Here is a 16254-nt window from a genome sequence, read left to right on the forward strand (position 1 = left end):
TTCCAATCACTTATACTGGTTTGTGTGTAATTTCTGTCCTTGGCCCCTGGGTCTTATTCTTCCCCCATTCTTTGAAATCTTGACCATCTAAGGGAGGTCATTTGACTATCTGACTATGTAAAGTAGAAGACCTGTGTGTGAAATGATACTAGAATATAGTAGTTTGGTTGGTTTCTGATTTTTTGATTAGTTGTCAATGTGGAAAGCAGATGAACTTGAATTCCTTGATGAGTGTGACATTCATCCAGAAATCTGGATTCCAAGGCAGGGCAATTTCCTATAAAACCCTGCTGCAAGGAATATTTGGTTCACAGAGTCTTTTCTGCAAAAATCCTTCCAAATGCTCCCCACCTCATTAAGGTCTATGAGTCATTTCTGTGGATTCAAGTTTAATTCATTTATTAGTCTCTACTGTAATAATAAAACTAGAGATACCTGTGACTTTACAAGCTGTCACAAAAACACAACTTGGCTACCTGGAAATTCACAGCAGGACCCCCTCACATGGAAGATCTCACCACTTGATCTAAAGGATGATGGCTCCTAGCTTGTAGCACAGCTCCTAATGAAAAACAATTATGGACAGGCCAGGAAAAATAATTTATAAGATAATTTTGAAGAAGCAAGCACCTGTCATGGGGCACAGCACATAAGGGATGAAAAGAAACTCCTGTCTTGTCTTCAACGTACGTGGAAGAGAAACCTCAATGTGCGACACCAGCAAACATAGCATTCAGCTGGATGGAATAGATGTTAGAATAAACGGTTTTATCATGCAAAAAAATGCAGTCAGAAAGAAAAGAAAAAAGGGCAGGGGAAATCCAAAAGCAGACTATGAGCAATGACTGCTACAGGCAATGTACTCCATTAATTGGTATCCTTTGGTTTGTTATTACTTTATTATTTTGGCAGTACATTTTCTTAGGAATGTCCATGTAACTTCAAGTGATCAAGAAAATAGCATCACTTAGATTGCAATGTGATAGCACAAGGTCTGTAAAGGCAATTACAATGGTGTGCATAATTAATATAAATATATAGGGACTTTATATTACAAAAGCCCTATTCAGTGGCCTCTGAAATCAGCGGAGTCTTTCCTTTGATTTCAATGGTGGTTTGATTTGGTCTACGGAGACTTGAAGTTTTACATGTCCTAGTGATGGGAATAGGTTAGAACCTAAGCTAGGCAGAGAGTAAAATCTCCTACTTTACTTAGTAACTCTCATCTAGTTAAATTAAAAAACCAGTCAGACTGAACTTACCTTTTACAATTATTTTAACAGCCAGGAAGTCTGCTGAAGAAAACGCTTCTTATAAAGAAGGCAGAGGGGGTTCACCCAGATCACATAGGAAAAAGTTTCCTATAAGCACCTTTAGTTGGGAATGTCTCTGCTGTCATTCCTGAGACGAGGGAAAAAGAAACCAGAGGTGCCTTCATGCCAGAGGATCTTTCAAAAACCCAGCAAACCTCTTCTGCAGAATTACCAGACTTTGCTGGAGATGTGCTTGAAGAATAAATGCTTGTTTGAGGATGATGACTTCCTGGCTGACCTGAGTTCTATTGGAAGAGGTCCACTGTTACAGAAACTTCCATCAAAACTGCAGTGGAAGAGGCCACCTGTAAGTGATATTCAAGTGAATTGATTTTATGTGAGTCAATGTCATAGATGGATGAGCAGTGTTACATTATTTTTGGAACAACCTGTTTGTAGGTTTCCATTTAGTTAAACCTACCAAAGATGTTCATTTAAAGGGTACCCCTTCTGACAGGCACCATTTGGCAGGAACAGAGCCAGTTACAATTTTTAGGGGCTTCCGCTAACAAGTGGATATAAAGTTGACTTGAGCCCCTACCTAGAAACCTGGGAAAATTACATTACACATCATGGCACTGGAGAGAGAGCAACATACATATAGAATCCTTCTGAAAGTCGCATTCAAAATTATCTGCAAATTTTTGAGCCACCAATATCTCTTTACGTCATTGTGTCTTCCTGTGAATCTCGCCATTTGACAGAAGACTATATTCATTGATCATGTCAAGGTACGGTCATCAGTTCTGGCTTGCTTACAGAAGAGCTACATTCCCCCAGATCCCATTAACATTAGTAGGATCTGTAGCTGCACCTTCCGAAATCAGGCTGCAAGCAGTAGATGTAGCAGCCCCTGTTTTCAAGGGTTCAGCTGTAACTCAGTTATGTAAAATTCAATGCATGTGAAGACATGGCCTGAAGATGGGTCCTGAGCAGTTAACATACTTTGTTGGAACTGATTTGTGCCTGTTTGCCCCTTTAAACAAACAGATGTAAAATTGCCAACTTTTGAACTCACAAAAAAGCTTCTACCCTCAGAAGCCACAGGGAGTTGGGGGCACCTGTATTAAAGGGTAAAGTTTTAGCCATTTCTGTTTTCAGCCTACATTTTGCTTACTCCAAGATATAGACTAAGGTTGGAATTCTGTTGCTCTTTATATGACTAAACAGCAGTTTTTTAGCTATGTACATGACCTGTCTGGCACTTCTGTACACTTTGTAATTCTATTACCCTCTATCACCCATAGAGTATGGACACACAATGTATGTAGATGTACTGTGCATGTTCAGTGGGCTATGTTTGCATGGCCAGTGTATGCACATAAGTCATGAAATTTTAGCCACACTAAAACCCTTGTTAGATGCTAAAAAACAAGAGTTTAGATGCTCCCCTCTCAATAGCTGAATGGTAAGGGCAGTTGCTCAGGAAGTAGGAGAACTAGGTTCCACCTTACCTCTCAGGGGTTTTGAACATGTCTCTCAAACTTCCCAGCCCAGTATTCTAACCAGCACACCTCAGGCTGGGCATTTTTTGAAGTTGGCCTCCTGGACAACTAGGAGGGGAGATATGTAGGGCCGGAAGGAAGAGAACAAAACTGAAGTTGTATGTCTGAATGAGGTGGCTGTTGCTCTGGAAGGGAGTAAGCCCTGTGTTTTAGTCTGGATCCTTGCTCCCACTGGGGTAGAGATTCAGTACTACTTTCCACTAGGGCTGTCAATTAATCATGGTTAACGCACATGATTAATGCATTAATCGTTCACGTTAATTTTTTTAATACATTAATCGCACAGATGGTTTTGGAGCCTATGCCTGGGCTCTGCTTCACCACCATCACTGCAATCTCTGGGCCATCTAATGGGGCAGCAGTGGGAGTGCAGAGGACTGCAGGGCAGCTTGGGCACAGGCTCTGGGCAGCTCCAGCGGTATGGGGGAGTGGTGCACACAGACACAGACACAGTCACAGCCTACATGTGGCCAGGAATGCAGCCCAGCAGTGTGTGGAGCAACATCCAGCAGACTAGTCTATGAAGGGGAAGGGGCATGGGTGGGGATAGATCGAGGCCCCCATGGTAAGGGAGGAAGTGGGGCAGAGGCAGGGGTGAATGGGGCCCCAGGGCTGGGGTGGGTTGTGGGATGGAGCTATGGGCGGCTCATCCAAGGGTGTGGGGGGGCCTCCCACCACTATGCATACCGCCAGGGAAGGCATGGGGGGCATATGCTCACCAGATTTGTGCATAGGGTAGTCAGGCTGGGGCTCTGTGCCCCACTGCTTTTGCTCCAGGAGCTGCACGCTGCCTGTGCTGCATCCCCTGCCTGCCTAGTGGCAGGAGGCACGTGGCATTGCATGGCTCCCACAGAGCCCAGCTCACAGCCCACCTCTGCCCCATGCACAAAGCCGGTGGGTACATGCCCCCCCGTGCCTCCCCCCAGGGGTGTGCATAGTGACAGGAGCTCACTGTGCCCCTGGATGAGCTGTCCATGATTGTCCCATGACCTGCCCTGGCCCCAGGGCCCCATCTACCCCATTCCCTGCCTCTGCTCCACTCCCTCCCTCACTGTTGGGGCCTCGATCTGCCCCACCCCCACCCTCCCTTGTGTCCCTTCCCCTCCACACACTTACCTGCTGGGCCGTGTCTGTGTATGTCTGTGGGTGTATCTGTCTGTCTGTCTATATGTGTGTCTATCTGTTTAGCCACAGCCCCTTCAGCTCTGCTGCTGCCCCTCACTCCTGACCCACAGTACCCCACATCCTGCCAGTGTACACAGGAACCCTCCTCCCTGGGCTCCAACCCTGCCACCCCACACACACACCCACAGCCCCCCACACCTTCACAACTCCCCCCCCCACACCCACCTTCCAAAATACAAAATACCTGCATAGTTTTGCACAACTTTGAGTTTTTCCTGCACATAATTTTGAGTTTTTATCTGTGTGATTAAAATTGTGATTAATTGCAACTACTTTTTTTAATTGTGCAACTAATCTCAATCAAAATTTTTAAATCATTTGACAGCCCTACTTTTCACCCATTTCATCCTATTATATGCAAGGTGCAGAGGCTCAGCTTCAAAAGGAACATTGGAGAAGGGACTAGAGAATGCCTGACCTATGGCATGCAAGGTTGTTTGGGTAGATGTCATATTTTTTATTAGACCAACTAACCTATGGTATGTTTGAGCACTGCACAAGAAGTTAGAGTTAAAGCTGTGTCTTTGTATCGGTAAGGGTGGTTTATAATTCGCATTTCCCACTTACTGGGAAACTTGGCCCTAACCACTGAACTATTGGGGCTAGAAGATAGGTGGGGCCTCCTCCAGTTTTGAGTTGTTTTTTTTCCCTGGGATTTACAGCACATAAAACTGCATACAGGCCTGGCTAGTGTGTAGCCTACTGAGCATGCTTATTATACAATGCATGCTTATACATCCACACTTCACAGCTAATAGAATTGAAAGTGTGCTTAAGTGACAAAAAGGCTACTTCCATTGCTAGGTAAGTACCGTTTGGGTGCACAAAGGACAATAGAATTCCACCCTAAAGCTTTCCTGTTTTAACAACATTCTGATCAGTGGGGCACTTTACATTAGAAAACCATTTTCCTGCATTCATGCTCACTGGAATGACTTTCAAGATTTATTTGACAATTTTACAGCATTTGGAGTTTCTGCAGCATTCATATACGCCGAGTAAAATATCATCTTGATTTGATATATCTGTGCATTAAGATAAGAATAAGCCTCAATCTCTCTCTCTCTTAAATGGAACCTCTTTGCATGTTTGTGTTAAGATTCTCACTATATTAACTGAACATTTTACAAAAAGAAATCATCGGAAGCATAACTCCCTCCTGCTCTCACCACTTTGCATCTCTTTTCTTCTTCACTTTCTTCTAGCCTCACATCTCTTCTCTTCTTCTGCTGCTGTGTAGGAACAAGGGACTGGGTCACAGGAGGCGTCTCTTATTGGTTAGGCCTCTGCAGGAAGGCAGGGGCTAGTGGCCGAGTTGGGGTTTGGGAGCCAGATTGCTCCTGGATTTCCCTCCCTAGATCTGGCAGAGTTCAAAACACAGGCCAATGTCAGGGTCCAGGAATCAGTTGCCAGATCCAAGGGACAATCCACAAGCCAGAGTCCAAGAATGGAGACAAACAGTGTCAGGAAACTCGTCAAAAGAGAAATCCAAAGCCAGAGTCCAGGAGAGGACCAAACTGGGGTCAGGCACCTGGAAAACCAGAGAGTACAGAAACCAGGAGGCTTACCAAAACAGACCTGGACCAGAACCTTTGACTGGGCCCCAATCTGCTGACGCAGCTGGGACTAAGTGGGTAGGTGCCCCTCCCAACATCCAGTCAGGAAGCCAGCCAGTTAATTGGCTGGGACAGAGCTTGTCACCAGAGACTCAATGCACGTGTGGTTGCCTAAGCATTTAGCCCAGGCTGGGCTGTCTGCTAGAGTCCCTGACCGTAACTTGTGTTGTAAGGTTGTCTGACTGATTGTGCCTAGCTTCTTTGCAATTAGCCCACACTATTTACTCATCCCAGGACAATATATAGTTACTTCTCTCTGAATATGGGACTATTGGAGGCATGAACAGAAGTTCTGCTGGGTACAGAGGCTGGAGTTACAAAAATAGTCATAAAGGAGGACGAAATGATTGACCCAGTGTAAGTTCTAGCTGAAATCCTCATGACGCTGCCATAACAATTCTTCACAAGGGAGCCTGCTATTGCTTCTCATTTGTTCTGATGCTATGCTTAGCCCAGCAAAAATTCTCTGGGGAAAATTACCATGCTTCTTTCAGTCCCAACACTGCAACACTGCAGTGAACATGCCGAGATTTCTGCCTTCAGTCGGTGGGCATATGACGTGCTGTGTCTGTGATACTGACCGGTATACAGAACACCCAGTTTCACCAGGGGTAGGGACTAGTGTCTAATTACTAGAATTGGCTTCTGAGGGGTTGCCATCTCTTTGTAACTGCCTGAGGCAGAAGCCAACAGCATGACAATTAGCTTGAGCAATTTGTGGGTCATAAAAGTGAAACAGAAGTTTGACATTTACATTATTAATTTGACCCCAGAGGCATTTGTGAGACAAGAAGTATAACAACATATTTTCTCTCCGAACAGTAATTCCAAGAATCACTGGTTACAGACAGAGCGCTCTTTGACAGACATCAGCTAGTTTTTTTAGATTTTCTGCTCCAGTTATTAGTCATGTCAGCTGAGAAGTAGCTGGCGGTATCCTCTGTTGTGAACCATGTCACTGAGATCCTTAAATTAATGTATTAAGAGTCAGTATTCTGAGCAAAAAGCAGCTTTGTAGAACTTTGTGCCAAAATCGTTTGTTAAGAAATGGAATTAAGGTTGAGAACTTCTGTCAGTAACTAAAGGGTGAAAAATATAGAGATTGTTATAATTAGCCCCCAAATAAGCATTTTGGGTCCAGGAAATCCAAAGGTATAACCTTATGTCTAAAAGAAATCTACCTACAAATGTGGCCTATATTTATATAACAAGTGGGGAAAAAAGGAGAATCCTGCCCCCTTATGTATGTCATTCAAAATCAGCTCAATCTCATGCAGAACCCGAAAGAGCAAAAAAGCCTTAATTTTGCTCAAAAAAAGTAATTGTTTGATTTCAGGTGCAGAGACTGACCTTTTTGCCAGGAGCAGTGAGGTGACTTCTAGAACTTGTCTATCTGGAAGAGTTGTGTCAGTTATACTGGTATGGTTAAAACTCATATAGCTATACCAGTATAACTCCCCACCCAGACTTATTTCAGTTTCAGAGCTAATTCAGTGTAGCTGAAATCTTTTAAAGAGACAGTCGATAAACTGAAATGACAAACATAAACTGGAATAAGAGTCTCTACGTAAGGAACTATACTGGAATAATGATAGCACAGTAAGTGTAACTTACTTTACAATGTTATAATTTCCAGGTACAGACACGTCTCTTAGAAGCATTGAAGTTGAATGTCAGAGTTTTGCCTTTAGAGACCTTTGAATACACTGAAACTCATTTTAGTGGCATTGCAGTCAGTTCAAGTTAAACAGTTAAACCCTTGAGATTTTGCAGGACCTATACAATGACTTTTTGTTGGTTTTGTTCCAAGGAGTTACATGAGAATCCGGTATTTTATGCTGCAAATACAAGACGACTTGATATTTGCCAAGGACTGGTGGGTAAGTGTTTTTTCTTTTGTACACACATTTATACCTACAGACAAGATCGTGATTGTGCTTAATTTGGACTGTGCTATCCTTCATGAAGGAATTTAAAAGGTAGTACAATTTTGGTCCCGCTCTTTATTACATGGATTAAGTAATCATAGAGTCATATAAAATATACTTAACAAAACAACTCACGTGAGCTGCTAAGATATGATCCACAGGGTAAAATGTGTCCCAAATCATTGAAAGCTCTGTGGTGTACCCTACATATTATGTTTACATAAGTTGGTGCTGGAATATTAAACAACCTGGTCTTTTTACATGTCTGTAAAGTGCAGACTTATCAATGGCACTAGGTGAGTAATAATGATGCCAAAAACTTCCTTATTGTGTCTAGTTAGAAAGCATATATTAGAGGCAAGGATTTTTTGGTGGTGTTATTTATTGGACTATATAGTTGGGAATGAAATTAGACAGGTAGTCAAATAAAAGATATCACCAGAAAAAAGCATTGCCTCTTGTCTGTGTCCTGTACTATCCTGCACTCCAACCCTACAAAACCACATATTGTATTTCAAACTGTATAGGCCGCAGAAGGGTCTGTGACTACTGCAATATGCATGAATGTCGCATGCCCCCAGTGGCTGGGGGGGCATGGTAGCAGCGGGAGTGCAGTGGCAGGAGCGTGGTGGCAGTAAGCAGGGGAGCTCCTGCAGACGCCACTGGCACTGTTGGCGCAGGATGGCAAGTGGTGACTGCCCACAGGCACTGCCGACAGTGTTGGCGGCACCTTTTTGCAGGGGGGTACACCGCCATGCTCAGGGAGTGCACATGCATCCTCTATGCGTTGCCCTGGCAATAAATTCTTGGAGGCAGAAAACGGGAAGTTTTGCAGCTTTGTTGTCCATCCTGATTAACATCTCATATCAGTGGGCAAAAAGAGGCTACAGTAATTTAATGTATGTTTGTGAAGAACTGTCATCCTCTTATGTGAATGTTATCTAGGCGATAGAGCTGGATGGTTATGACTTCTTCCCAGCTTCACTACTGCTTTACTACTTGGAAAAGTCATCTTTGTGCCTCAGTTTCCCTAAGTTAAAATATTATAACAATACTTACCTAAGATATATGTTTTGAGGCTTAATTAATTAATTAAAGCTTAAAGTGCTTGAGATCCTCAGACACAAAGTTTGATAAGTACTGACCAGTATTATTGGAGCTGGTCAGGAAAAAAAATTTCTCTCTGAAAAATTACAGGTATTCACAGAAGAACTTGTTTTTCTTGGCTGTTTGATTGTGGAAAACTAAAAGAAAATGTTTTCAATGAAACCCTGAATATTTTCACTAAAAACAATTTTAGCAAGGTTTCAAATTAAACCAGCCTCTAGTACAAGTTAAAATAGCAACTGAAAAATAAAATAGTTATAACTAGATAGAAGTTATGGCTTCCCTTACTTTTTTTGGAGCGGAGAGTAGTTAGAATTTAAAAGCAACCAACTGGCTGCCATTTCCAAAAAATATTTTCAAATGAAAGTGATAATTCTGTTTTGATGTCTTGATTCCCCCCCTGTTCTCTACCACCATATTTATATCTCCCTTTTTTCTGGCACAGAAGACTGTTGGTTCCTTGCTGCCCTGGGAGCCTTGACATTCCATCAAGACATCTTGGCTCTGGTTGTGCCAAAAAACCAAAGCTTTGATCGGAAGTATGCTGGCATTTTCCACTTCCGGGTGCGTCTCCTTCCCTATACCAATGAAAGTTCCCAGAAGGCATACTTTATGCTTTCTGGTTCAGTGAGCAGGGTGTTGTCTGCAGATATTTTATAGACCAGTTACTGTTACTCTCAGAGGGAGCTCTGTAAAGCTACCACTGGGGGGAGTTCCAACCCTATTCCCTATGAAATGGCCCAGTCGTAGAGTCAAATCAAAGTCACCTTTCTTGGGACAGACTAAAAGACTCAGCTCTACCTTCCTCTCAAGCTGTGGTTGTCCCTATCTTACTTCAGTCTCCATATCTCCCACTTGCACACTTCGGCTGCTACTAGAAATCTTTCCCTCAGGACCCTTCTGTCCCACACTGCTTCCTCTCTTTTTAGCCTGTGATCTACTCCCTTGCGCTTGGGTGGGGTTATCAGCTAGCCACAAGAGTGAGTCAGTAGATTCTTCTTGGCACAGTAGAATCATCATGCAATGATGGATTACTCTGGCAGCCTGTAACATGCCCATAGCTAATACATGCTTCCCTATATGCTACTAAAGGGGATTTACAACCTAGTGATATATAGCATTTTGCTTGATCATTTCTTGGAACAGTTCTGGCACTTTGGTGAATGGGTTGACGTGGTAGTAGATGACCGACTGCCGGTAAATGAGGATGGCCAGCTAGTTTTCCTCTCCTCTGTTTGCAAGAATCTCTTCTGGGGAGCCCTTTTGGAAAAGGCATATGCCAAGTAAGTGAATTGACTCTGTGGTACAGATAATCTCTTTACAATTTGTTGCCTTATGCACATGCAATTCTCCCTCTCTCAAGAAAAGACTTTTGGGACTTGTCATATTAGAATAGTAGCTCTGATCTTCAAACTTTTAAAATTAATAACTATTGCTATAGCAACTGCCACTAGCTTTGTAGGGAAGCTAAGGTATGAATAAGCATGGGAACAGAACTACAGTAAAAGCTTTGTTTTCCGGCACCCATGGGGAATGGAAGGTGCTGGATAACAAATATACTGGATAACTGAGTGGCCTGAACAGGCGTCTTTGCCTGTTCGGGCTGCCACTGGTGGGCACTTCTGGTTTCACTTTTCCATTATGAGCCCTGACAAGCCGGCATGCTGGTTAACAGAGCATGCTGGCTTGTAAGGTGCAGAATAACTCACTGTACTTGCTTAATAGGGCTGTGTGAAGCTGGGGTGGCTGATTCAATTCAAAGGAGATTCAGCCCGATTAGGCAGCCGAATATCCAAATCTGAATCAAATCAGGAGACCCATTAAAAGGTCCAAATTGATTCGGAAGCCTGGAATCGGTTCAGAAAGATTCAGAGCTTTGGAAGGCAGGCTTGCAGGAAACAGAAACTGAGAAGAGGGAGGGGGAAGACAAAGATGGGGAAGATTGCTCTGATATTGACATCTGTAGCTGGTCAGTGACTGTGATCTTTCCCTGAGTTCCCTTCCAATCACAGTGCTCTGGGGGAGGGACATCGAAACAACATATGAGGCTGTGTGTGAAGTGATCTGTGTCTTTTGTGAGCTGTCTCTCTCTTGGAAAAGTGGAGTCTGAAAGGCTCTGGCTTGCTATCTTGTCTCTTGGTAGCTAGTCTCTCTTCTGTTTTCCCTGACTGTGTGTCATCACTGTGCAGGAAAGCACAACATATATTAGAAATACACACACACATTTTGCAGCACACCAAGCATTATGAAGAGTGCTGGAAAGGCAGGTCTCCCTCTGCCCCCTCTCCCTCCCCTGCCAGAAGACCTAGCACCTGCCTTTCCAGCATGCTTCATAATGTTTCCAGCACTCTTCATAATGACACAGCTACAACCTACACCCCTGAACACACACAAGTGATACGAGTTTTGCTTTCAACAGTTTGAGGGGCACTTTCACAGAAACCCCTGCACATATCTCCTTGAAATGTGACAGGCTTCATGCCCTCAGAAGGTGCTACCATCCCGGGTGTTTTCATCTACAAAAAATAAAGGCAAAGTTATAGGTATTTTAGTGATTCTCCATTATAGCTTATGGCCAAGTCTCCAAATCGGCGCCATATCTCCGAATCCGAATTGGCCAAATTGAATCAGGACAGTGACTTGAATTACCTAATCAAATCACTATCCCTCCAAATAGGTTGAATCTGCATCGAATACTTGCTGCTTCGCACAGGCCTATTGCTTAACCCTTGGTCATCATGCTAGAGCAAGGTTGAAACCTATTGATTGTGGGGAACAGACAAGTTTGCACTGCCACTGCCTATGTTGTGCTCATTTGTGGATCTATACAGGACCTTAAGCAAAGCTGTTCAAATGTGGCTTGTGATTTGGGTGCCTCCATTTTTTGGGTGCCCAAACCAAGACACCTTACAGAAACCTCATCTGCAGGCAGGCTAAGCACACACCCTGAATGTTCAGGCCCTTCTCATTCTTTCATTTGGACTCCTAAATATTAAGCACTCAATAAACCACAAGTCACACTTAACAGTTTTATCCTCAGTCTCCAAGGCTGTCAGTGTAGCACCATTCATCAACACTAAGAAAGTAATTGCACTGAGAAGGACACAATAGAAGATATATAGTCTTCATAATCTTACAAGGAGATACTGAATCCACTTAATGTTTTTGGCCTGAATAATGACACCTAAGAATAGGAGAGAATGATAAATATGTATCAGAAGAGAGACAATAGGAAAGAGGAAAAATGAAGTTTTTGCTCTTCACACTAGTGTTGGGTGAAAGGGAGACAGGATGAAGTTTGAGAAAGTTTTATTTGGCTTTGGTATTCTGAGATAATATTTTAATGGTGAGGAAAATCAAGAGAAGGTTAAGGTCTTAATGAACAATACAATAGATGCTTCAAGTACTAGATATTTTCAGTTCCCTACCCCCTGCAAAGATGAGTAAATATGAAGTAACCTGGGATATACAGAACTGCAGCATATAGCTATGCTGGAATTACTGAGGTGATCCAGATGTTTTCTGTAGTTTTTATTTCAAAGGGCACTGCTTCTCCAATCACCTGGGCAGAATTGTCAGGGAGCTCCAGCTGACTGGAAAAAGTGTGTCCTTGGAAGTAAAAGCTGAAGCAAACAGCCAAGCATAATTTGGCAACCTATTGTGAACTAAGTGTGTTGTAAACTACCCCAATACTAGTGATGTTTATTGAGATGTTCAGGTGAAACTAGTTAACATACGTGTGTGGTAGGCATACTGTAGGGAAACCTTTACTAATTGCTTAGTGCAGGGGTTTGAACTGGAACTGGATGAAGCAATCACCTTCCAAACAAAGCCCTCCCTGGAATTAGTTATCTAGATCAGTGGTTCTTAACCTTTTCTGTACCAGGACCCATTTGTGAACATCAATAGCCAGTCCCAAACCAGTGCCCCTCCTTCCCAAACTGCTGCCCTATGCCCCTAGGCTCCAGTCCCCCAGTGTGTAGAGCTGGGGGTGGGTATATGGGACAGTGTGGGGGGACCCAAGCAGCCCTTGCAAGCTGGAACTCTGCTAGCCTGCAAGGGAAAAGCCACAATTTCCAAAGTTTTTCTCCTTTAAAGGAGAATCCATTTTTAAAGTTTACTGATCCATTTTTAAAGTTTGTTCATGACCCTTTAATATATTCCTGTGACACACTTTTGGGTCATGACCCATGGATTGAGAAACACTGATCTAGATCTCCCTCCACTTGAATGTTGAGGATTCATATAAAACCTTCAGTCTGATATTGCAGCCCACTCCTAATCCCATGCTCCTTTTTAATAGCAGTCCAACCCCGTCACCTCTGAATTTACAACTAAACAGCAGGTATTTTTGTATTTGTCTTGATAGGCTGTACGGCTCCTATGAAGATCTGCAGATTGGACAAGTGTCAGAAGCCTTGGTGGACTTTACAGGTGGAGTTAACATGGCAATCAAGCTGGCAGAGGCTCCTCCTGATCTCTGGGATATTCTGACAAGGGCAACCTACAGCAGATCTCTCATGGGTTGCCAGACCCATTTAGGGGTGAGAGCTGACTTGATATCATTTGGATTAATGATCAACACCTACTATGTTTTCCCTGGCTGGCAGTTGTTATGCAAATATTTTTCTCCTATGTTACCCTAATCTAGCTGTTTTATTATTTATTATTTTATTATTTATTTTAAAAGAAACAGATTTCTTGAAGTTCTGCACATTTGCTGTGCAAGTCTTAGGGTGAAGTTACACATTACACTTAGACTGTACTTAAATTTCCACTTTAAATAAGTGGACAAGTCGTGGCCAAGTGGACAGTAAGCTGAATATGAGCTAACAGTGTGCCTTTGTTGCCACGAAGGCTAATAGCATACTGGGCTGCATTGGTAGGAGCATTGCCAGCAGACCGAGGGAAATGATTCTTTCCTTCTATTTGGCATTGGTGAGGCCACACCTGGAGTACTGTGTCCAGTTTTGGGCCCCACTCTACAGAAAGAATGTGGACAAATTGAAGAGAGTCCAGTGGAGGGCAATGAAAATGGTTAGTGGGCTGGGACACATGATTTATGAGGAGACACTGAGGGAACTGGGCTTATTCAGTCTGGAGAAGAGAAAATGAGGGGGGATTTAACAGCAGCCTTCAACTACCTGAAGTGTGATTGCAAAGAAGATAGAGCTAGCCTGTCTCAGTGGTGACAGATGACAGAACAAGGAACAATGGTCTCAAGTTGGAGCAAGGGAAGTTTAGGTTAGATATCAGAAAAAACTTTCTCACAAGAAGGGTAGTAAACACTGGAGAAGGTTACCCCGAGGGGCTGTGGAAGCTCCATCCTTGGAGGTTTTAAAGACCCGGCTAAACAAAGCCTTGGCTGGGATGATCTAGTTGGGGATGGTCCTTTTTGAGCAGGGCGTTGCACTAGATGACCTCCTGAGATCCCTTCCAATCCTAATTTTCTATGATTTTATTATTCTATGAAATATGTGGAGTGTTCAGCATGTTCTATGAGCAGTTGCACATTAAGGACTAACACCATTTCTTGCCTGCACAGCACAGAGTTGCCACTAAAGGACTGGAAAGCAGGGGCATGGCTAGGAGCCAGAACACCTGGGCTCCATCCATGGGAGCAGTGCATCCTGGGATGCTAGAGGACTGCAGATTGCTTGTTTTGTATCTGGGGAGCAGACTGAAGTTACCCTAACATGATCTTGGTAGCACAGAGTTAACCCTCATCTGAAGTGGGGTAGCTTTGAGATGCTGTGAGGGAACTTGGCACAAGTTAATGAGCTGTAGTGTGGGGATGCTTGTGTTTTAAATACCCTTAGTATGGTCTAAGTGCAATGTGTAACTTCACTCTTTGTTCTGTCTGTTAACATGGCCCCCATCCCTCTAGTTTCTGAGCATCATGTAATCTTTAGTGTATTTTTCCCCACAATCTCCATTTGGGGTCTTTTAACTCTTAGACTGTTTTAGATGTGAGGAATTGAGGCACCGAAAGAATAAGAAATTTCTGTGCCAAAGGTCATACAGGAAGTTTTTTCCCCAGTCAGCTTGAAAGGAAAAGCCCCTTGTCTTATATTTGCAAGCAAGGAAACCTCATTAAATGCATTGTCTAACATTCTAACAGGATCCTGTACCTAGATCTTCAAAGTCTCAGGTTAACACCTGTGATATTTCTCTGAAGCAAATATTGTAGACTTTGATGACAGGAGGGAAGTTGACCTCAGATGGAGACCTAAAACATGCATGTGACCCCTACCTTTATAAAAGGTCAAACCAAATCCTCCAGTTCCAAATACTCCTTAAACTATGCAGTGTTGCGAGTCTAGAGCTGGATTTTGCAGGTCAACCTTGACTATAAGTTACTAGGGGTCAAATTCCATCTTCAGTGACACAGGACATCTCTCTGTGACTCCAGCAAGGGCTTTACCAAAGTAACTCAGGGCAGAATTGGTTTCAGTTGTTGTTTTGTTAATACACTTAATGAAGTTTTTTTTTTTTAAATCACATGATTGAAGGAAATAAAGGTGCTGGAGAATGGGCTGGTAGCTGGTCATGCCTACACAGTGACTGGTATTAGAAAGGTAAATACAACCCTGGTTTTCTATCTTTAGACTTATTTTGAATGCCAGCAGAGTGAGGAGTCACTACTCCTTCTAGGGATGAGTTGTCCTTTTGGCAGCCAATTATGGGCTGCTGTGCTGTCAGGAAGCTGACTTTGCCTTAAAATCAGCAGGGCAGATAGCAGTGAGGTGTCCTCACAAGTCTCCTTGGTGACCTTGTAGACTGCCCTGATCCCAGTGCCTTGTCTTGACTCTGGTTCTTGTTCTTGTGCTTCTGGGATCTGTGTCTAGCTTCTGACTCTTGGTTTGCTCCTGACCATAATTCTCAGTTTCTTGGTTGGATCTGTGGCCCCTGTGTCTGGCTTCCCAACCCTGGTTTACCTTACAGTTTTCTGACTAAAGGCTGGCCCATTGGGTGGTTGAATTATTTACCACTGAGCATCAGAGTGGGACCAGAGGATGAGGAAATTGTATGGAGCTTAGAGTTCTTTGCTGGGCATGGCTGGATGTCATGTGGCTTCCTTGGCTGATGCAGTGAGAAATGGGTGGGGGAGGAAACTCATGAGGCAGGGTACTGGATGTCCGTCCAGCTCTGGAAGGCTGAGAGATACAGATTGGCAGAAAGCATCCTGCCCCAAGTATGTGCATAAGGCAGGTTGCAGGACAGTCTCCACTTCCCGGAGAGGTGTGCAGGAAAGGGTGAGCAGCCCTGTGTACAAAGCAATGGCTGTAGGGTCCACCCAGTCTCACTGGCTGTAGTTCATGAGTTTCTGGTTCTGGTAACATCAGTCAGGACCAACCTCTGAGGGTTTTTCACGACCACTGCAGAGATGTGGCCTATGCAACAGGTGGCCAGCGAAGAGGTCCACCCCCTCAGGAGCTGCCATGGCCTGGCTGCTGAGACGGGCTCATAGGAGATTAAAAAGCTCCTGATTGTCTCAGAGCCCTTGGAGAACCAGGGATGGACATGGGCTAGTGTGCTCCAGGCCAGACTGTGAGCACTGTAAAAACATCTCCACAGCTGGAATGGATGGACCTGGTTC

At 43.7% G+C, this 16254-nt stretch overlaps 1 protein-coding gene across 1 annotated transcript in view; it reads left to right on the forward strand.

Annotated features, from left to right (window-relative positions):
• Window positions 1–1267: 1267 nt before the first annotated feature.
• CAPN14 (calpain 14) overlaps window positions 1268–16254 on the forward strand; it is a 58525-nt gene continuing 43538 nt past the window's right edge. Inside the window, exons 1-6 of the mRNA XM_019527645.1 lie at window positions 1268–1620; window positions 7430–7499; window positions 9100–9218; window positions 9801–9937; window positions 13024–13198; window positions 15167–15232. Of these exons, the coding sequence (XP_019383190.1) occupies window positions 1384–1620; window positions 7430–7499; window positions 9100–9218; window positions 9801–9937; window positions 13024–13198; window positions 15167–15232 (804 nt within the window). The 5' untranslated portion in view covers window positions 1268–1383. The remainder of the gene's footprint in view (window positions 1621–7429; window positions 7500–9099; window positions 9219–9800; window positions 9938–13023; window positions 13199–15166; window positions 15233–16254) is intronic.

The sequence above is a fragment of the Gavialis gangeticus genome, unplaced genomic scaffold (genome assembly GCF_001723915.1).
Source record: "Gavialis gangeticus isolate Ggan-Ray unplaced genomic scaffold, GavGan_comp1, whole genome shotgun sequence".
Classification (NCBI taxonomy): domain Eukaryota; kingdom Metazoa; phylum Chordata; order Crocodylia; family Gavialidae; genus Gavialis; species Gavialis gangeticus.